Source organism: Rhodofomes roseus (genome assembly GCF_022264815.1).
Source record: "Rhodofomes roseus strain CIRM-BRFM 1785 chromosome Unknown C8Q71scaffold_20, whole genome shotgun sequence".
In the NCBI taxonomy this organism is placed as follows: Eukaryota; Fungi; Basidiomycota; class Agaricomycetes; order Polyporales; family Fomitopsidaceae; genus Rhodofomes; species Rhodofomes roseus.
In genome coordinates this window covers 379,821-400,235 of record NW_025952976.1, presented here as the reverse complement: position 1 = coordinate 400,235, position 20,415 = coordinate 379,821, and the positions used below count along the sequence as shown (strand labels likewise).

Here is a 20,415-nt window from a genome sequence, read left to right as displayed (position 1 = left end):
AAGGGCCTTCCGTTGCAGCATCAGCCACCGCCCGGCACGCTGTATTCGATTAATGCCACCCGCCGCACCGTGTGGCCTCCTTCTGTCCTTACCGTCCCTCTCCCTCTCCTCCTCCTCCCCCTTTCCCTAACCGCCACCATGCACGCACGTTGCAGCATCTGCCAGGACACTCTCGGCGACGCGAACACGCCCATGACCACCCTCTGCGGCCACCTCTACTGCGCGGAGTGCGCCGCGTACCAGTTCGCGAACGGCGACGTCTGCGCGATATGCCGCACGGGCCCCTACGAGCTCGACGCGCTCATCAGGCTCTTCCCCCACTACGAGCGCGAGCCGCCACAACCACCCTCGCCGCGCGCGGGCGGATCGGGGGCGCAGATGGAGGGCGGGAGGGCGGAGGCGATGGTGGCGTTGCATGCGTACTATGATGTTTTGGAGAGCGAGGACGTGCTGCGGTCTCCGGCACTGGATTCTGCGCTGGAGAGGTATGTGGATGCGTTTGTGGCGGTTCCCAGTTGACCTTGCTCAGGACGGACGACCTCGTAGCCGCCTTGGCAGACATTGAGGCTCCGGATCTACGGGTATGCATCCGGGCGTATCTTCTGGACGACTCTCATGGATCCGCACACAGAACCTACTCGCAAATGTCGTGGGGCTCCTTGGAGACATCCGTGCAGTACGTTAACATCCTACTATCGCATTCGCATCCACTGACCCGCAGCAGAAAATCGCAGACGCAGCCCGCCTCTCGGAACTCGAATCGCAACGCGACACGCTCCAGACAATGGCGCGCCGCTTGACTGAGCGCCTCCGCGAACATCAACGCGCACGCGAGACCGAGCGGGAGGCCGCCACCGAGGAGCTCACTCGACTCCGCGAAGAGTGGACGGCACGCATCGCAGCGTTGCAGGAGGAGCTCCAGGGGACGACGGCGCAACTGAACACGGAACGCGCAAAGGTCGAGCAGGCCAAGGTCGTGATGACGGAGCTCGACGCGGACGCGAAGAAGTGGCAGACGCAGGCGTCGCGGTACAAGAAGAAGGTACGCCTCTTCGTCCGCGCTGTGGTGATCATCGTGAGCTTTAGCTGACCGGGTCGAACGCACATAGCATCATAGCCTCAAGAAGAAACATCAGGCCATGGAGACTGGCATCCAAGATGCGTTTTTCGGGGGCGATGACTCGCTCGATCTCATCTGAAGCGTGCATCCTCACAATCGTACTATCATTCTCGTCGTGCCTTACACTCTAACATATACCCACACTCCTTTAACATTTGGCAGTTCTGCATTAGTTGCCTATTGATACTTATGGCTTTAGTGTTCGGATAGATGGATAATGACGTTCAAGACATGGACGGATGGGACCCAGGCATGCCATGCCGACAATTGAACATTTATTTTGATGCTATAGTACCTAGTCACACGGACGACCACGAAAATCGGGGAAACCGAGACGGAGGGGAGGTGAGCGGGCAGCATGAGAACACGACAGAGCAGTAGCACGAGACGAGACGAGACGAAGGCACGACACGACACACGATTCTCGGGGATCATAGTTCGGCACTAAGTAGGAGCGGGGGCATGCATACATACACTGACCTAACACGAAGGACCTGCGTGCATACGGGTCGCAAGCAATAAAGATCAAGAACGGAAGTTGAAGTCGGACGACCCGGCGACCCTGGGTGGGCCGCATTCCTCGTCAGCTGAAGGCGAAGATCAGACCAGAAAGGATTGCATGCGCTTAGGCGCTTGAGCCCTGCGATTGCTGGGCTCGGAGCTGTTTCTGCTTCTCCTGCTCCAGTCGCTGTCGCAGCCATCGAAATTCAGCTTCAGGACGCGCATACATGCAATGAACACGTACGTGGTATAGCAACTGCACCGCCATCTGTATGTTCGCCGGCTGGCCCGTGATGACGACCAACCGCTCGCCCTCTCCGCCCGCAGGCGCAGGTGCGCCGTTCATCCCCACACCAACCGCTCCCGGCTCCATGATTTTGATCTGGCTCGCACTCATATGCCGGATCTCGTTGATTTTCGCGCCGCCCTTGCCAATGATGCACCCGACGAGGTCGTTCGGGATGTAGATCTGCTGCGTCTGCAGCTGCTGTGGCGCGCTGTGCGAGCCGCCCGCGTATGGGTTTGAGTAGCCAGGCACGTATGACGAGCCCTGGTGCGACGGCGGCGGCCGTCGCGAGTAACTCGACGGCCTGTAGGACGAGTTGTTGGACGAGGGCATGCGCTCGTTCGCCTCAATGAGGATGTTGCCTATGTAGTAAGTCGCGATGTGGATGGCGTCGGCGACACCTGAGACACTGAGTACCCGCTAAGCGCAAGCGGATTAGTGTACTTTCGAGTGCTGGAAGAGCTGTGGCGGGCACACCTCTGTTGAACCAGGCAGCATCCCTTCGCTGGCGTTGAGACGTGCTCCACTTGCATCCTGGATCTCCTTGATCTTCGTTCCGCCCTTGCCAATGACTGACCCCATGCGTGAGTTGGGAATCATAAACTTGATGGTGACCGCCCGACTGCCAGGGACAGAGGGTTTGTCAAACGGCTCGTCGTTGATTCTTCGGACAATCAACCCAAACGCCTTGACGCGTTCCGGTGAGACAACGCCCAAAGCGATGCATACGACGCGACTCACCTTTGATACTGCGTCCAGCGCACCGCTGACGTTGAGGATGCGCTCTGGGTTGCCAGGGATGCTCTCCGAGACCATAACCCTTGCCCCGCTCTTCTCTCGGATCTCATTCACGTGCGATCCGGCCTTGCCAATGATGATCGAGGCGTCCTGAGTAACGATCAGGCATCGCATGTGGATGTTGGCCGCGGGCGGGGAGGAAGGCGAGGATGAGTTGTTGGGGCCTGCGGATGTGGTGGCCGAGCTACTGTCCTCGCGCTTGACATCGCCGGAGGCCATCTCGGACGCGGCCCTGTCGGATGGTTGAGTGGGCGAGGGCGTAGAGGCGGCGGTGTCGGCGGGGACATGCTTCATGTCGACATCGCCTGAAAGGGCGGTCGAGCGAGCGGAGCCACGGATGAGCTGTGAGTCATCGGAGGCGGAGGTAGCGCCTGTGTTGGCACGCTTGTACTGCTTCTGCTGGTCATTGAGCACGTCGGAAGGGGAGCGGGAGCGCTTGCGGGTGTTGTCAGCTTCTGGCATGGTGAATGTGGAATTTAGTCTCTTTCAGCGGCCGCACACGGCGGTGGGGAGGCTTGTGGGGGAGGAGCACAGGAAGGGGCTTGGGACAGGAGGTCGGGCGATGGAGGCTCTGAAGGGAAGGCAGTGGGGATGGTGAGGGGAACGTGGGAGGGGAGGAGGCACTGCGCTGGGTGCGGAAGACATACCTTGGACGCTGTGAGCGACGACGACGGGGGGTGCGAGCTCGCTGTGGACGGGAACGGGGACGACGGTGGGAGGTTACGGGCACACTGCGCGGTTGCCGTCTTAATCGAGGATAGACGCCCAGTTGTTTGGGCTTATGAGGCCAAATCGGTCGCGACCGGCCGGGCGCTGCCAGATTCGATGCTAGTTAGCCTTTGGGCTTTGTCCCACGTCGCCCACCGCCCAATGTCCGCCCGCATGGTGGATCTCCACAGGCAAGGTGGGCGACGGTGGGAATTTGGTGGTCGCGCGCATTGTGATAATTACCACCCGGCCACACGCGCATTTCCTCTGCATCGCCGCCCAGAAGCTATTGTGGACCGTTGCACACTTGATATTATTCACGGCAGTACTTCAGCACACCAGCCCAGGACGTCACATAAGAATGGTTCCACAGGATAAAACAGAGGTTGCTGCTCTATTCGCCTAGGTGTTCCCCATCGTCCGCGAGCTCCAAGGTCGGTCTGCCACGTGCACGCGCACGGCAATGGAGGTGCAGACTACCCCGCATACCAATGGCTCTGGCTAGCTTGAAGTACCCAGACGTGTTTTCAGTGCGGTGGTGGGGTGCAACTGTAAAAACCGGATGGGTACGAGACAACCTGAGGGTACTGAGCTCTGCTGGGTGATCAAGCGCCGGAGCCAACGAGCGATGATCATTCGCCAGGAAAAACGACAATTCTCTACAGTGTCCGGGCCAAGAAGGTTCTGCGCATCACACAATTTCCTTCTACTGTTCTTGTACTGTTTGGCTGATCCCTATCCCCTTGCAGTTGCTGTGGACAGTCATATTGGCAGCAATTGTGATCTGTCACCATAACCACTTGGCTATAGTGCCTTGGATGATACCTCACTTTACTCTACTGCATCCAGAGGGCCACCAGATGCATTGCTCAACACTGCAACAGCAACTTCATCGTTTGGGCTGAAAACTATGGTATTGTGTGTGTCTCAACTGTGGCTATTGAATGATGTACTTATCTTGAAAAACGGATGAGAGGTTCTCTCTCAAGACTCAATCTGACTGAGTGCTTATGGTCTTGCAACCTGTGTGAGCATCCTAGACTGTAGTGTGTTGAAGTACTGCTGTAAATTGTACGGTCCACAATAGCTTCGGGGCGGCAACTACATGTACAGTTCACCAATTTGGATGTGGCTTCATTGCAATATTTACGCGCGACCACCAAGCTTACACCGTGGCCCAATCGGCAACTCATCTATAGAAGTAGTGTAGTATCATTCAAGGCGCTATAGCCAAGTGGTTACGGCGACAGATTAGAATCACACGATCTGTTTCCCTTTGGGAGCGCAGGTTCGAGTCCTGCTGGCGTCGTTTTTTGATTCTATTTTACATCTGCAGAGTTCAGAGGCACTCGGAATCGTTTTTTTCGCGAAGTCGCGCTGTGAGGCGAAGATGGGAGGTGTTTGCTAGATTTTCCAAATAAGGCAAGGGCTGTGAAATTAGACGCCCGTCCTTCGACGCGTCGAGGCCGGCTGCTTGCGTGCGCGGCGGAGCTCGCGAGTGCTGCTCCCTGCCTGCAATCCACTCGTCGTCGTCGCTGTTGTAGTCGCCGCGGCATCTACCAACATGTCGGGTGTGCTGCCGACTGTCGAGCAGATCGAGGACTACATGCAGTCGCTCGAGGAGCTGCTCTTCTCTTCTCTGCAGGCAGCGACTCCTGATCTTCCCCGGGTCAGCGAAGCGATCCATCGTCTCTGGGAGGACATCTCTCGTTTCGGTCCCCAGTCGCTACCTCCCCTTCCTGATCTTCATATCCCTGGACTGGGTGCGTTTGAAGTCCCGCCTCCCCCGCCGCCTCCCCCGCCCTCGCCGCCGCAGTCGTTCCTGCGGCACACCGCGGAGTGGGTTGCAGATCATCCTTGGACGACCGCTGGCATCACTTTCGGAGCGGTCGGCGCGGGCTTGCTTGTGGGCTATGGATACTACCATGCAGGTGTGACAACTGTCAGGGTGAGGGCAACCGCGAGCCCGGACCGCAGACAAGTCGTCGGTGAGTACACACGAGGCGGGACATGCATGACATCGCGCTGATCTGCCATCGCAGTGGTCCTCGGTGGAGACGCCCCTTCCGGACTCCCTCTCATCCTCGAGCTCGAGAAGAAAGGCTACGTGGTCATCGTTAGCGTGTCGACTCCCGAGGCGGTCGCGGATATTGAGCGGAACTGCCATGGCTTCGTGCGCGCCCTGGTGTTCGACCCATCCGAGGTGAGTGTCCTCCTAACGCATATCGTCGTTGTCTGACGGTTCCATCCGTCAGCCCGAAACGATTCCTTACTTCCTGCGCTCGCTCTCCTCCACGCTCTCGCGCCGTTTCCCCATCACCGCCGCCGGCGACCCGCACGCCTCGCCCTCCTCTCATCTGCACGTCCACTCCGTCATCTCCCTTCTCACACTCCCTTCACCCTCCGTAACGCCTCCTCCAGCTCCCCTGGAACACCTCTCCCTTCAAGACACCTATTCGTCTTACCTCACCGCGACGCACATCACGCCCCTGCAGATCATCCAGGCGCTGCTGCCTCTCCTTCGGGCGAACCCCGCACGCGCACGCGATGCGCTCGCGAACAACCTCAGCAAGAAGAGCATCGTTGTGTGCCTGCCTGCGATCGACGCGCGTGTCGGCCTCCCGTTCGCGGGCGCGCAGGCAATGAGTGCTGCCGCGACGCTCCGCGCGGTGGAGGTGCTCAGGCGTGAGGTCAAGATGGCGGCGCTGACAGATTCAAGCGCGAGCATGAAGAACATCAAGGTCGTCGTTGTCGACGTGGGTGCTATCGGTGGTGTCGCACCCGCGAGCGAGCAAACCAATCACGTCCACAAGAGTGTCGAGGGGTGGACGCCTAGTGAGAAGGTGGCCTACGGGACGGCGTTCGAGGCCGTTGTTGAGGAGGGCATGCAGTATGGCATGCATCGGAAGCCGACGGACGTCTCGGTGTTCGTCAAGACCATCGTGGATGTTGTGGGTGGCTCAAGGAAGAGCAGCAAGTCTGTGATTGGCACGATGGTCCACCTCGGCTTGGGCCGGATTCGCGACTTCATTCGCGGAGATAGAGTCGTTGTCGGCGCCGGTGGTAAGCGTCGTATGGTCTCGTCTCAAAGTCGTGCTGATTTGTTGGAACAGCGAGGACCTATGCCCTGGCTTCGTACCTCCCGGGCGTGCTGCTGGACACAATTCTTAACATTCCGCACTTCCTCATCTCGATCCGGAACGCGCTTCTGACTATTCAGCCTCACGTCCTCCTGCCTCAGTCTACGCATATGCCGCCGGTTCCTCCCACAGCCCCCGCGCCTGCCCCCGCCGCCCTGCCTGCTGAGCCACAGCCGGCAGCCCAAGAGCAGGCAGTGGACTCCGATCCGGAGCAGCACGATAACGCGTCCGAGACGGGCTCCGAGGCCGACGTCGAGAGTAACGCCGGATCAGGGGTGGGTGAGTCGTGGATCAGTGTCAAGGACGAGTGATTCCGTGTTCCCACCTATCTGCATGACGTTGTGTGCACGATTTGCTTGTATTGCACTAGGTAGAGAGCCTCTGCTGAGCATTGTTTCAGCGATTGAGTCCGGTGTATTCATTAGTCTGTTCCCTGCTCCAGATTCATTCCCTGTTGTACAACAATGTATGTACAGAAGTAATGTATAATCTATATGACGGACTGCCACCTCCCTCCACTCATCCCGGGTATCAAGCCTGTATGCCGCTGTCATACGACGTTTGAGCTTCTGTCTCTGCTCCTGTCTCTGCATTTGCTGTCGCATTTTGCAGCCATATGATCATCTTGCCCACCCTGCGCCAGGCCCGCCGACGCTTCACCGAACCACTCCGCTGTTGCTTCTGAGCAACAACATAGGGCATACGGTTCAACCATACCACACATCGCAGGGTCGCCAGTCCCCTGCGCTGCGCAGCACTCACACGGTTCCTGAACAAACAGCGCATCCCCCGCCAACTCAGCTCCTCCGCCTTCTTCAACGCGAGGAGCTGGCCCGTCAGGATTTTCTTCTCCCAGCTCATCTGGTACTTGGTGAAATACATCTCGGTGCGCCGCTCGGGCTGGAGCTCGAGCCAGTGCAGCCGCGCTTCACGCGCATCGCTCATCGTGGCAGGAGGGAGGGAGCCTGGGCGCGGGTCGCCGCGGCTGGGGTCGTATGTGACGCCTGCGTCTCTGAGCCGCTCAAGTGCCGTTTCGAGCAGACATTGTCTCTTCCATCCAGGAGAGTGCTTGCGGAACTTGATGGGCGGCCCGCCCTCGTTCGCGTGCGCTGTTATCAAGGAGTCGTAGGCTGCGATGGTGGAGGTGTAATGGTCCTCCATGCGATGAAATACCGCGACCGTACGATCGTGTCGTATATGATGGGCTTTCATATATGATTTCATTTCATCGTCATCATAGTCGGAGGGCCTGAAAGGGGTATTCAGACAACTGTCACAACTGTGGCAGGCGACGCGACTCACAGGATGGGTTTGGGCCTGCGCGGCTTGGTCACGGTCTTGATGGACTGAGCGATCTTCGCCCAGTGCGGAAGAGTTGTTCGGCTGGTAGAACTACGAATCCATGCAATCAGACTGTACCTCGTAGCTGCATGGGATGTTGGTACTCACCCGCTGATACACATATCGATCTTCACGTCAGCGCGGAAGTGCAGTTATGTGCAGGTGAATAGAGGATCGAAGACGCGTCTCCCCCTGTTATCAGTGAGTTGGACTATTGTCAGTGCTGTAGTTCAATGCGTTGCCATGGCCCATGCCATGCCGACTATTGACTGAAATGGAGGCAACACCTTGTCCAAGTACCAAGGAGATGGCAGAAGCAAGCAGTGCCCACATGCAAGCCATTCGATGCTCCATGTGGACAGAGTAGCCCAAATCTTGTTGGGAGGCTCCCAGAAGCATTGTTATATGGCGTTTTCAAGAAAACAATACGACCTACATGCATCTGAACACTACTAGAGGTCTTGGCACTTCCGCCGCACACGCCGGGAATGATGGCTTCCAACAATAAACAAGGAGAGTTTGCAGGGATCAGTGTATTTGTGCACATCTGAGGAATTACGATGCACTCATCGCAGCGTTTCTGCAAGTCGACATGGTGGCTAGGATCAACCGCCATGTGCGCGTGTGGGTCCACCGGTACCGATTCGGAACCAAACAGGGACAAGCGCGTGCATACTCACCGTCCCCCTCTTGCTCGCACACACCATGGGTATGCCCCGCCAGAGAATAGACACAGAACACAAACGCACCTAACACCTCACAGGCATCTCCCTATGGCTCGTCCCGACGCCCAAGCAAACCGCACTGCTCAAGCGGGTCATGTCCATCAAGCGAAGCGCGCCCCACTCGCCGTCCTCCTTCGCCGACTTCCACCCACACATCACACTCGCGACCACGCCCACCGCGTCTGGGCTCCGAGAGGCCGTCCCGCTTGACCAGCCCGCGATCCCCGCGAAGTTCCGGTCCGTCGACGTCGGCCAGAAGTACTTCATGTCGGTGTACACGCGGGTCTTCGACACGGACGCGCTCGCGGCGCTGCGTGCGCATCTCCGGGTGCGTCTCGGCGAGAGCGCGGTGCCCCCGATCCCGCATGTGTCGTTGTACTATATCGATGATGCGGATGCGGATGAGCGCGAAAAGGTCAGGGAGGTAAGGGACGCGTGTTGGAGCGCGCGGATGGCGTCGCGCTGAACTGCTCGGACGATCCGGGGAATGCGAGCAATGCGGATGAGGTGCTCGAGGGCATCGATGGCGAGGAGATTTGGATAGTTGAGTGCAACGGGCCCGTTCCAGGGTGGAAAGTATTGGACAGGATACAACTCAGATGAATGTCGTGGTCTAACGGAGGACTCACCTTTGTACGATTATACAGTAGTAGAGGTTATGTCACACGGATAATTGGGTGCACTGGAATGCAAAAGTCATCTCGGTCATGCAATTGGGCAAGTATGGCTACAGGGTACATCAAGGCAGGGAAATGCTACACAGAGTCGGGGGTATGACTGTAATGGAAAGGCAGAGGCGCTAGCGCATCGAAAGCAGTGATGATAATCCGAAAGCGATAGAGGGACGGAACGAGCAACGAGAGGCATGAGGTCGAATGTCGAATTATACAGTCGAGAATGCGGAGAGGGGGAACCAGCCGGAGCATATGATACAGCAGAATCATACCGGGGAATACCCAGGAAGCGCTGCTTCCGGGAGGCCCAGTATATCTTCGCTCGAGGAGCTTGAAGGAAGCAGCATGTCCAAGCTTGTCACAGAAGAAGCCGGTGAGGAGAAGGAGCTCGAAGACGATCGCGGGCTATATGCCGGGAGGGGCACCGAATAGTCAATCTTGCGATCCCCGTTCGCGTCGAACAACTGCGAGTACGCCGGAAGTGTCTGCACGTAGGGAAGGCTCGCCTTCGGGAACAGCGCAGCGGCGAGTGCACCCTGGGGCCTGACCGCGTCCGTCGAGAACGCTTGCGCATGCCCAGAGATATACGCCAGCGCCGTCGGCGACGGCGAGTCGCGCCGCACGCGTGCGAAGCGCAGCGGGATGCTGAACTCGAGCACCTCCGTCGCGCGCTCAGGCTCCGAGCCCTCCTCCGTCAAGTCGTACGTGCACGTCATCTTCACCTGCAGCCGGTGGCTCACGACGAAGAGCGGGCTCATCCCCGTCTCCCGCAGCCGACGCGTGCCGGTCTTCGCGCTCTTGCGCGCGCTGTCGACCGGGATGCACGTGCGGAGGGAGAACCACGTCGCGTTGTTCTCGGGCGCGGCGTCACCCTTGAAGACACAGCCGTCGCCCGCAAGGACGTATTGGCAGATGGAGTTCTTGGGCAGGAGCGACAGGGTGTGGGTAAGGCTGTGGCGCGGCGGGGGGATGACGGCCAGTCCGACGTCGTAGAGCGTTTGGGCGGGGTGAGGGTCGCGGAGAGGTCTGCGTGGAGGCTGTTCGGAGGAAGAAGGGAGAGGAAAGATGGACTTGTAGAGCGAAGACGGCGACGATCTGTGCGCATATAGTCAGCTCTATTCCAAGTCATGAGCGGGGATACGTACCGGCACTGTTCGGTTTGCTCGACATCGACAGTGAAGTCGGTCAGGCGAACGCGTTTGCAATCGGCTTCCGGCAGGTCCTGCATACGGAGACGCATACATAGAGGGAAGGAAGTATCCTCGACGTCGATATGGGTCGGGACTGAGATGACTGCGCGAAGCTTCGACATAACATGAGCAGGAAACTTGGACGTGTGTTCTATGTCGCTCCGAGGCTCAGCTTGGACAGCATAGTCGACAGTAGAACCAGTGTCCTCCGCGGAGACACTGACAAAGCGGTTCACGGTGATGTGGCACCTCGGCGCGGAGATGACACGCGAGCGCGAGCGGAAGGACGAGCAGCATGCAGAGAACCAGGAGCGATTTGCGTCGTCGTCGACAGTGAGGAACGTCGCAGACGCGTAGAGCGCATAGCGCGTGCCGGCCTCGCTCGGGTGGTTGCCGTAGGTTGCGGTTGCCGGAAGCCAGCCAGGGATCACCATGTTGTATGCGACCTTCCAGACACAGGGCTTGTCGTCCTCTTCGTGCCCTTCGTTGCTCAGCTCGATGGTCTGGCCTACGAGGAGCTCATTCGAGAGACTGCAGATGCGGAAGGGGGTGTACCCGGTGTCGTCGGTGATCAGCTCACACTGGCCCTCAAACTCAACGGTGAGAGACTGCAGGACGATCCGGACGGGTTTGCGGCGTTCAAAGAAAGAGAAGGGAGAAGATACGGAGATGACAATGTCTCCGGAAAGCGAATACGCGGTGCTGCAGAGATATGAGTGGGTTAAGCACAGAGCATCGTGACAGAAGGACTCACGACTTGTCCGGCTCGCCGTACATGTCCAGCGAGGCCGAGTGAGGCTGAATCTCTATCGATACAGACATGTCGTTAGTGGCGTGAAATAGGGACGTTGGGACTTGAGGATGGTCGAGCGGCGGCTCAGGCGGTGGGGACTCGGGGCATGAGGTTGCGACGACCGCGTTATATAGGCCTTGGTGGCCGCTTAGCGGATGGGTGGCATGCTTTGGAGGATAATGGGGACGGCAGATCGGGCCTGGCGATAGAAAGGATGGGCCTGCTATGGCCTTCCCTTTTGTCCCGTGGCTTTTGTACTCCCAATCCGGCACAAGGCCTTCATCAAACTTGCCTTATCCGGCGCTTAGTCAGCCGCTTCGACGGCGCTACGCCGTCGATCGCCGGTCGATCGCCTTCGCGAGCTCCTCGCGGTCGGCGCCAGGTCGGCGCAATCACTCGTGCAGTCGAGCACAATGACCACCTGGCCCACACGTTTCCCCTCCACATCATCTGTCGTATAACCGATATGTTGTAGTCGGCAGTGACAGAGTGTCTCACATCTCTACCGACATCAGCAACGACTACAACAACTTCGATTGCCTTGTTGCCACTGATAGCCTGGATTGTGTTCGAAATTTATGTCTTAAAACCGGCGGACAACGTCAAAAAGTATTACCACATCAAGAGCTTGAACATGAGATAGTACACACCTCTCAGTACGCGCATACCGGCCTCGCGTTTGACCGGAATGGCCGTGGCAAGTAGAACGATGGACAAGTCGGACAGCATTGAGTTTGCGCAAGGTGAGTCGGTAATCCAAGGGGGGCCCAACGAAAGGACGTGTGACATTGGTCGGATGCATCCTCCGCTTTTGGGAGGCTCTTACTTGCGACCTGGTATCAATGATATGCTGTTCAGAAACGTGCTCTCGGTAGTCCGGACACCCACCAGGGGATAGAATATGACACTAGGGAACGGAACCACGTATACCGCACTGCGAAGACGAGCGCCGCATACAGTCGTCCTGCTTGCACCAGGATCCCACAACGCTTGATGACGGTCAAAGGCTTGGGCCAGCACACACGTCCCAGCATCGACGTGTTCGCGGCGTGCCGTCACTGCCTCGACGACACGGAATCACCAGCGGTTGGGACCATGGCAAGTACAGCGGAATCAGCAGATCGCATGCTAGACATTGCTGGTCAAACTTCGGCTTGAGATATAAATGGAACTCGACTAAGTCTAACACGACACTCACCGACTCGGAGCAGTGATAGTCTCGTCATGTAAGCTCGCGACAATGTGACTGCAGCTTGACGGATCGGCGCCGCGTCTGACGTTCATACGTGGCACACAACGCTGTCGCCTGTGTCGTAGGGTCCAACGGGAATGAACGTCGGATGCTAGTACTGACAGTACTGGTGAGCAATGCGGAGGCGGCCCGACAACGCATTGAGTTGACCCATGGTGATTCCTCAGACTGTCAGTCCAGCTTGTCCACTTCTGCACGTTAGATGAGCGCCATAATTGATTCTGCCAGGACAAACAGATTATAAAACTTACGCCGAGAGCGGACATACGACACAAGCTACCATCCCATTGATTGACCAGACAAACATTTTGATGCACGTACGCGACTGCACTCGGATGCAAGGCATGAAGTAAGCTCGACATTGCAAAGAGAATATACTTTTTATTGGCACTGCAGCTCTAAACTAAGAAACGACTCCAGTCCACCGAGCCACATCCAAGCACAGTCCACGTCGCGTCGTCGGCTACAACACAGCCGATTATGACTCGCCCATCTCCTTCGCGAGCTGATCGGCCTTGGTCTTGACGTCCTCGATCGTGCCGACCATGTAGAAAGCAGACTCGGGGAGTGTGTCGTGCTGGCCGGAGAGGATCTCCTTGAATGACCGGACGGTGTCCTTGAGCGAGACGAGCTTGCCCTCGAAACCGGTGAAGACCTGCGCGACCGCGAAGGGCTGCGACATGAAACGCTGGATCTTACGAGCACGCTCGACCTGTACGCGTGTTAGGTAATGCATCAACAGAGACAGAAAACCATACTGACAGTCAGCTTGTCCTCCTCAGACAACTCGTCCATACCCAAGATAGCAATGATATCCTGGAGCGACTTGTAGTCCTGAAGGATCTTCTGCACAGCAGTCGCGACCTCATAGTGCTCGTGGCCGACCTGTCGCGGAGCACGCATACGTCAAATCTCATCCAATGACAAGATAAGTAGGCACTTACGATACGGGGGTCGAGCATACGGGATTTCGAGTCGAGAGGGTCGACGGCGGGGTAGATACCAAGCTCAGCAATCTGACGCGACAACACAGTCGTCGCATCCAAGTGAGCGAAGGTGGTAGCCGGAGCAGGATCCGTCAAATCATCGGCGGGCACGTAGACGGCCTGCACAGACGTGATGGACCCCTTCTTGGTGGTGGTAATACGCTCCTGCCTGTGAACCGCAGTCGTCAGCACCATGAATGACGAGGACCGTGAGCAGCACTAACATGCCACCCATGTCCGTCGAGAGCGTGGGCTGGTAACCGACGGCAGACGGGATACGACCGAGCAGAGCAGACACCTCCGAACCGGCCTGGGTGAAACGGAAAATGTTGTCGATGAAAAGGAGCACGTCCTGGCCCTCCTCGTCACGGAAGTACTCCGCAATGGTCAGACCAGTCAGGGCGACACGCGCACGAGCACCTGGGGGCTCGTTCATCTGACCGAACACCAGGGCGACCTTGGAGTCACCCTCGAGGTTGATGACACCGGTCTCAATCATCTCGTGGTACAAGTCGTTACCCTCACGAGTACGCTCGCCGACACCTAAAAAGGAAGTCAGAAAATGTCGGTGTTAGTGCGGGAGAATTCAGACGTACCGCAGAAGATAGAGAAACCACCGTGCGCCTTCGCGACGTTGTTGATGAGCTCCTGAATCAACACGGTCTTGCCGACACCAGCACCGCCGAAGAGACCGATCTTTCCACCACGGGCGTAGGGCGCGAGCAAGTCGACGACCTTGATACCAGTCTCCAGGACCTCAGCAGTTGTGGACTGCTCCACGAAGGCCGGAGGGTCGGCGTGGATGGGAGACAGCTTGACACCATTGATGGGACCCCGCTCATCAATGGGCTCGCCAATGACGTTCATGATGCGACCGAGAGTGGCAGTACCAACGGGAATCTTGATGGGCGCACCCGTGTCGACGACCTTCTGGCCGCGGACAAGACCCTCAGTACCGTCCATAGCAATGGTACGGACCGAGTTCTCGCCCAGGTGGGCGGCGACCTCGAGGACGAGACGGCCACCGTGGAAGTCGACAACCTCAAGCGCGTTCAAGATGGGAGGAAGGTTCTCCGTCTCAAACTGCACGTCGACGACGGCACCGATGACAGTCTTCACATGGCCCGAGATGGCCTTTGCCTCCGTGGCATATGAGCGAGCTGCAGACCCGCAGAAAAAAGGTAGAAAAACAGGCAGGTGAGTTAAGGGCCTCCCAACACGCTCAGAAATGTGCACTGACCGGACTGCGCTGGCGCGCGGGGAGCACGGGCCTGCGCGCGTTGTGACGAGGGCGCATGGGCGACGCGGGCGGCGATGGCGGGCACCGCAGCGGACGAGAAGAACGCGTTGGTCTTCTTTGCGCTGTTCAGCGCCCTGCGGGAGAGACGGTGTACGCCGCGCGAGGTGAGCATGGTCGACGACGTGGACGATGAAGAGGTGGAATGACGAGGCAGGCCGACGCTGCCCCCATAAACTTCATTTCAGGCTCCGCTACCCCCGGTGCCGGCTCCCCCCGAAAGCGACCGCCTCAACTGTCTGCGCGCCGTCCCACGCCCGCCCTGCCCTGCTGGCACGACACGCGGCTGCACTCTGTGCACAGTTCACGCCTCGCAGCACCTCAATGCAGGCTAATTTCGTGGATATTCAGAGTCTACGCAGGAGTGGACGGCGGCCGGTGGTCGAGGCGGAGACGAGCGGAGACTTCGGACACCGGGAGCGCGTCGCGACGCGTCCGGGAGACGGCAGCCGCGCATTGCCGACGGTGGGACGCCGGACCGTGCAGAGACTGGCCAAAAAATTCGGCAGAGTCGAGCAGCAGAGTGCCTGTTTGTAAGGGAGATGTCTTCACCGCGCACGTTCGTTTCCCCGCAAGCCCGTACGACGAGCTCTGTCCTGTAGCATCCCAGCCAGGCATCCACCCAGGTACCGCGAGCCAAAAGTGAGTCTGTATGATCGCTCCTGTGATGCTCATGGATGCGAGCGATCTACCCAGTGTGCGGCATCCTCGGTCTTATTCTGCACGACCCGAGCCAGGACGCAGCGCCAGAAATCTGCGAGGGTCTGTCGCTTCTCCAGCATCGTGGTCAGGATGCATGTGGTATCGTCACTTGCGGGCCCAAGGGACGCTTCTACCAATGCAAGGCAAACGGGATGGTTAGAGATGTCTTCGACACTCACGCGCTCTCCACCCTGTACGGTTGGATGGGAGTCGGACATGGTGCGTGACATTCCAATGTGTGCAACGATGGCCGATTAACTGGTCTTTGCAGTACGATACCCCACTGCAGGCAGCTCGCACCATGCAGAGGCGCAGCCGTTCTATGTAAACTCTCCATACGGCATAGTGTTCGCCCATGTGAGTCCACTTCATAATTGACCGTACATTAGCTCACTATCGATCAGAATGGCAACCTTATCAACACGCAGTCCCTCCTCCAGTTCATGGATGCAACCGCTCACCGGCATATCAACACTTCCTCAGACTCGGAGCTCCTCCTCAATGTCTTCGCCGACAACTTGCAGAAGACAGGAAAGTTCCGTATCAACGAGGAGGATATCTTCACTGCAATCGGCAGCCTCATGGAGCAGTGCAAGGGCGCATACGCCTGTGTAGCAATGCTCGCGGGGTTCGGTATCATCGCATTTAGAGACCCGAACGGCATTCGGCCTGTGGGCATGGCCTCGCGCAAAGCGTTAGGCAGCGCCACGGGCAAAGACTACATGTTCGCGAGCGAGAGCGTAGTCGCGGACGCGAGTGGTTACGGCGACTGGGAGGACGTCAGGCCAGGTGAGCGCCCTACACTCGGACGTAACCCGGGCAGCGCTGACACAGTACGCAGGCGAGGCTGTTATCATCACGCGCAACAGCGTCAGTCGCAGGGTGGTCGGCAAGGCGGAGACGTTCGCACCGGACATCTTCGAGTACGTCTACTTCGCCCGTCCGGATTCGGTGTTAGACGGGATTAGCGTCTACCGGAGCCGGATGGCGATGGGCGACGCGCTTGCCGCGGAGGTGCAGCGGGTACTCACCGAGAAGGGCATCTCGGTCGACGTCGTCATTCCCGTAAGTCTGGCGTGAAATGCGAGAGGGGCAGCGGCTGAGGGCTGTGTTATTAGGTTCCGGACACGTCAAGAGTGGCGGCATTGAACTTGGCGCAGAAACTCAATTTACCCTACAGAGAAGGCTTCATCAAGAACCGCTATGTTGGGCGTACGTTCATCATGCCTGGGCAACAGATGAGGTTGGTCTACTCTGGCTGCGGTTTCCGTGCATATTTGACATCTGCCCTGATAGGCGCAAGAATGTGCGGCGGAAGTTGAACGCGATGGCGCTCGAGTTCGCGAACAAGAACGTACTCATCGTCGACGACTCCATCGTGCGGGGGACGACCTCGAAGGAGATCATCCAGATGGCCAAGGACGTTGGCGCGAAGAAGGTCATCGTCGCATCCTGCGCGCCGCCCATCCGCTACTCGAACGTCTATGGCATCGACATGCCCTCGCGCGTAGAACTCGTCGCCCACAATCGGTCTCTGGACGCCATTGCGGAGACGATCGGCGCAGACCTCGTCATCTTCCAGACGCTGCCCGACCTCATCGAGGCCGTACGGCAGTTCAACCCCTCGATCCAGAAGTTTGACTGCTCTGTGTTCACGGGCGAATATGTCACTGGTGGTGTTGACGAGGAGTACCTGTCGAGATTGGAGAAGATCCGGGCGGACAACGCTAAGGACAAGACTGACAAGGAGAATGGCGTCGCGGGCGATACGGATATGGTCAAGGAGAGCAGGGAGCTCGCTCTGGGCTGCAGCGGCCCCATGAACGGTGCCGATGGTACAATAGGTTTGCATAATAGCTGGAAGTTGGGCTAATGGTGTCTCTTGGCTAGCTCAGGTAACGTAGATAGAACGTTCCGCTGTATCTGTGTTGTATCTGTGCTGTGTGTATCGTATAAAGCTGTGCATCCTTAATCTCGCACCTCACGCACTGCCTTCGTATGCGTGAGCCCTCAAGAGACTTGGTACTTGGCTCTTGGTGGCTTACATTTCTGATGTGCTGCAGAGACATCAGTTATCAAGCCATCGTGGCGCAATGGTAGCGCATCACCTTCCTACGCAATGTAGAATCAGGTGGGGGTTGGGGGTTCGAGCCCCCCCGGTGGTACTTTTTTGAGCTTGTTGACAACGGCGCTGTTTCCGTGCGCTGTTTTTGCGCTTTGTCAATGTGCTGTACATCCGAGGTCCTTGGCAGGAAATGTCTTGGCATCGCAGAAGCGGATTAGATAAGCAGGCTATGATGTCTTGTCCCGCCGACCACGCCTTGCCGGTGCGCAGTGGCCCGATCGTGTGTACGCCGGATCGTATAAAGCAACCACCAGCCTCGGACACTGCCTTTCAACGTTCCGAACCATGTCCGCCAGCTCAGAAACTACGCCCCTGCTCCCGACGCAAAATGGCAACGGTAATCCCCACTCGCCGTCTTTCAACCACCGCGTCGTCACGTTCTTCAAAGCAGAGGGCCAACCTAGTTGGCTTTCTTCGTACCGGTTCTTCTTCTTCGGCTCCTGGCTTAATGTCCTTCTCGTATTTATCCCCCTGAGTTTTCTCGCGGAGCACTTGCAATGGGACGCTGCATTTCGCTTCGGGTTCAGTTTCGTTGCGATTATGCCTCTGGCAGCGGTGAGCGAGCAATGGCGTCCACGTCCACCTGCGTCATGTTGACGCCGCGCCTACAGCTGCTCGGGACAGCTACGGACCAAATGTCGCTGAAACTAGGACAGACGTTGTCCGGCTTGTTGAACGCTTCCTTCGGAAATGCAGTCGAAATCATTGTTGGTGTCGCTGCTTTGTTGCAAAGTAAGTTGTCGCCGTATACACCATGGGCATCTGACTGACGTGAATGCACTCGTCAGATGAATTGAGAATCGTGCAGACCTCGGTGAATAGATTGTGACAGTTCCCGCTTCAAGCTTCCTAACGTTGCCGTAGATGCTGGGTTCAATCTTATCCAACCTTCTCCTTGTCCTGGGATGCTCTTTCTTCGCAGGTTTGTTGTTGCGCGTGGGATCCGCGCCTCAATAAATCTGAACATTCTCCCAGGTGGCTTGAAATATACTGAGAGCAGTTTCGACGAAACGGCCGCCCAAGCGTACGCGTTCCTACCAAACAACCGTACCGTATGCGATGACTGAGTATACACGTCCACAGTTCGAGCTCCTTGATGACTTTGGCATGCATCAGTTCGTCTCTTATCACTGTTAAACGTTGTAGGTCCTGACCTGCTGTTGACAGCCCTCGTAATTCCCGCTGCCTATCACAGCGCACAATCGCACTCTGGCAACACTACAGCTCTGGCGAACTCAATTGCGAACGCCGTTGTGGACGGTACAGACCTTGACTCGGTATCTGAGCGTGGACTGCTTCTCATCTCGCGCGGCACTGCGTTGCTCCTGCTGGTTGTGTACATTGGTTACCTCCTGTTCCAGGTGCGTCACTGTGTCCTACGCATCGCAGCACCTGCTCACGTCTTCATAGCTCAAGACACATGCGCACTTGTTTGCGGACGAGGAAAACGAGGAAGTGGAGGAACAGAAGATGAACATCCCCGCTGCTGCGTCCGCGTGCGTCCACCATTTCCACGCCTTCACAATGCGAAGCGCCGTCGCGACTTGTACTCACTGCTTTTCAGTCTCCTGCTTGTCACTGTGATGACATCATTCTGCGCCGATTACTGTGGGTGCTTCTTGATCGTCCCGAGTTCCTCCCCTGATCGTGTCTTCCAGTGGTTGCCTCGATCGAGGAGGTCGCGACCCGCTACGGCATCTCGAAGCCGTTCATCGGTGTCATCCTCCTGCCCATCGTTGCCAACGCTGCTGAGCATGTCACCTCCGTCTGGATGGCGCGTAAGAACAAGATGGCTCTGACGATTGGGATATGTGTGGGCAGCTCGATCGTGCGTCATTCACAGCGTCTATTCCGTCCATCACAACCGCATAGACTGATCGCCATTCATTCCAGCAAATTTCGGCCTTGGTGGTTCCGCTTCTTGTGATCATAGGCTGGATGTAAGTGCGGGACACGGAGTGAAGGAATAGCGACTTACGTCCCGGTGCAGAACTGGCCACAACCTCACGCTCTTTTTCTCCAACTTCGAGGTACGTGGTGCCAGGTTCGAAGAATCGCAGGAGTCTCATGCACAAGGACTTTTTCAGACAATCGTGCTCTTCGTGTCTGTACTTCTGGTGCAATTCCTCATTCAAGACGGAAAGTCCAATTATATGGAAGGCATGATGTGCGTCTATTATGTTGTCTCGGTTGATCGCGACAGGTTTCGCTGACATTCGCGGTGGTAGGCTCATGACCTTGTACCTCGTCATCGCCATCTCATGTGAGCCCGTCCTCCCTCATTCTGGTCAATGTCTGACATCGCGTCGCAGTCTGGGTCTCAAATTGAAGGCAGCAGAAATAGGTTCGCTGCGATAAAACTAGACGACATGAGTCGGTCCCCATGCAAGTACCATATTATCCTGTACTGTATCATCATCGTACTGCGATACCCTGAGTCCACACGGTCTTTCCGGTGCTTCCATTTCTCGGACAGTCCACTTTATTTATCTCGGTAACACTCGCCTTCCAATGTATCCGTAGCCTTTTCACTTGCGCGGGTAGGCAGTCGACGGCATTGTGTTACACAATCAGTGTCATCAATGTACTCGCCTTGTTACTCTGCGTAATAGAAGATACGGTCTACCTCTACGTTGTGTATACTGACTTGATTTCATCCGAATCCATATGTTCGAAGGTCCTCAGTTGCCTAAACGGGAAGCCGTATAGAGGGCCGCTGCCCCGATGCGACTTGTCCACTGACAGCCACTGCTGATTTCAACGCATGAGGTCTGCGA

General features: G+C 57.3%; 9 protein-coding genes and 2 non-coding genes across 11 annotated transcripts; 7 read left to right on the top strand and 4 right to left on the bottom strand.

Moving 5' to 3' along the window:
- Positions 1-20: 20 nt before the first annotated feature.
- On the top strand, positions 21-1,372 carry C8Q71DRAFT_775875 (uncharacterized protein). Its single transcript, XM_047924631.1, has 5 exons — positions 21-485; positions 530-581; positions 632-676; positions 725-1,042; positions 1,110-1,372. Exons 1-5 carry the CDS (start codon positions 139-141, stop codon positions 1,197-1,199), a joined length of 852 nt encoding a protein of 283 aa, XP_047775751.1. The 5' UTR covers positions 21-138; the 3' UTR covers positions 1,200-1,372.
- A 373-nt stretch (positions 1,373-1,745) lies between these two features.
- Positions 1,746-3,167, bottom strand: C8Q71DRAFT_726086 (uncharacterized protein; the record flags this gene model as incomplete). Its single annotated transcript, XM_047921742.1, has 4 exons — positions 1,746-1,808; positions 1,866-2,327; positions 2,385-2,594; positions 2,649-3,167. 4 exons carry the CDS (start codon positions 3,165-3,167, stop codon positions 1,746-1,748), a joined length of 1,254 nt encoding a protein of 417 aa, XP_047775750.1.
- A 1,466-nt stretch (positions 3,168-4,633) lies between these two features.
- On the top strand, positions 4,634-4,722 carry C8Q71DRAFT_t120. Its single transcript has one exon. It is a non-coding gene; the product is annotated as a tRNA-Ser (tRNA).
- A 181-nt stretch (positions 4,723-4,903) lies between these two features.
- C8Q71DRAFT_814751 (uncharacterized protein) lies at positions 4,904-7,076 on the top strand. Its single transcript, XM_047926092.1, has 4 exons — positions 4,904-5,401; positions 5,456-5,616; positions 5,669-6,476; positions 6,527-7,076. Exons 1-4 carry the CDS (start codon positions 4,978-4,980, stop codon positions 6,862-6,864), a joined length of 1,731 nt encoding a protein of 576 aa, XP_047775749.1. The 5' UTR covers positions 4,904-4,977; the 3' UTR covers positions 6,865-7,076.
- On the bottom strand, positions 7,077-8,495 carry C8Q71DRAFT_775864 (uncharacterized protein). The gene is made up of 4 exons (XM_047924630.1): positions 8,331-8,495; positions 8,003-8,086; positions 7,856-7,945; positions 7,077-7,802 (listed from the first exon to the last, which is right to left on the bottom strand). Exons 2-4 carry the CDS (start codon positions 8,014-8,016, stop codon positions 7,085-7,087), a joined length of 822 nt encoding a protein of 273 aa, XP_047775748.1. The 5' UTR covers positions 8,017-8,086; positions 8,331-8,495; the 3' UTR covers positions 7,077-7,084.
- On the top strand, positions 8,496-9,303 carry C8Q71DRAFT_775862 (uncharacterized protein). Its single transcript, XM_047924629.1, has 2 exons — positions 8,496-8,603; positions 8,658-9,303. The coding sequence occupies exons 1-2, from the start codon at positions 8,600-8,602 to the stop codon at positions 9,083-9,085; spliced, it is 432 nt and encodes a 143-aa protein (XP_047775747.1). The 5' UTR covers positions 8,496-8,599; the 3' UTR covers positions 9,086-9,303.
- C8Q71DRAFT_246561 (uncharacterized protein) lies at positions 9,195-11,510 on the bottom strand. The gene is made up of 3 exons (XM_047917279.1): positions 11,238-11,510; positions 10,439-11,185; positions 9,195-10,388 (listed from the first exon to the last, which is right to left on the bottom strand). The coding sequence occupies exons 1-3, from the start codon at positions 11,303-11,305 to the stop codon at positions 9,560-9,562; spliced, it is 1,644 nt and encodes a 547-aa protein (XP_047775746.1). The 5' UTR covers positions 11,306-11,510; the 3' UTR covers positions 9,195-9,559.
- A 1,283-nt stretch (positions 11,511-12,793) lies between these two features.
- On the bottom strand, positions 12,794-14,948 carry C8Q71DRAFT_775855 (ATP synthase F1 beta subunit). The gene is made up of 6 exons (XM_047924628.1): positions 14,755-14,948; positions 14,111-14,674; positions 13,739-14,057; positions 13,473-13,683; positions 13,291-13,413; positions 12,794-13,240 (listed from the first exon to the last, which is right to left on the bottom strand). Exons 1-6 carry the CDS (start codon positions 14,924-14,926, stop codon positions 13,007-13,009), a joined length of 1,623 nt encoding a protein of 540 aa, XP_047775745.1. The 5' UTR covers positions 14,927-14,948; the 3' UTR covers positions 12,794-13,006.
- A 379-nt stretch (positions 14,949-15,327) lies between these two features.
- Positions 15,328-17,535, top strand: C8Q71DRAFT_775854 (Amidophosphoribosyltransferase). Its single transcript, XM_047924627.1, has 7 exons — positions 15,328-15,453; positions 15,508-15,732; positions 15,785-15,870; positions 15,918-16,302; positions 16,355-16,578; positions 16,632-16,756; positions 16,810-17,535. Coding segments are annotated over exons 1-7 (1,623 nt in total). The 5' UTR covers positions 15,328-15,452; the 3' UTR covers positions 17,387-17,535.
- A 57-nt stretch (positions 17,536-17,592) lies between these two features.
- Positions 17,593-17,678, top strand: C8Q71DRAFT_t121. The gene has a single exon. It is a non-coding gene; the product is annotated as a tRNA-Arg (tRNA).
- A 182-nt stretch (positions 17,679-17,860) lies between these two features.
- C8Q71DRAFT_775849 (calcium/proton exchanger) lies at positions 17,861-20,322 on the top strand. Its single transcript, XM_047924626.1, has 15 exons — positions 17,861-18,193; positions 18,250-18,370; positions 18,427-18,452; positions 18,503-18,560; positions 18,614-18,662; positions 18,722-18,753; positions 18,806-18,999; positions 19,049-19,134; positions 19,203-19,246; positions 19,297-19,466; positions 19,532-19,578; positions 19,629-19,668; positions 19,726-19,805; positions 19,867-19,901; positions 19,951-20,322. Exons 1-15 carry the CDS (start codon positions 17,924-17,926, stop codon positions 19,965-19,967), a joined length of 1,269 nt encoding a protein of 422 aa, XP_047775743.1. The 5' UTR covers positions 17,861-17,923; the 3' UTR covers positions 19,968-20,322.
- Positions 20,323-20,415: the final 93 nt, after the last annotated feature.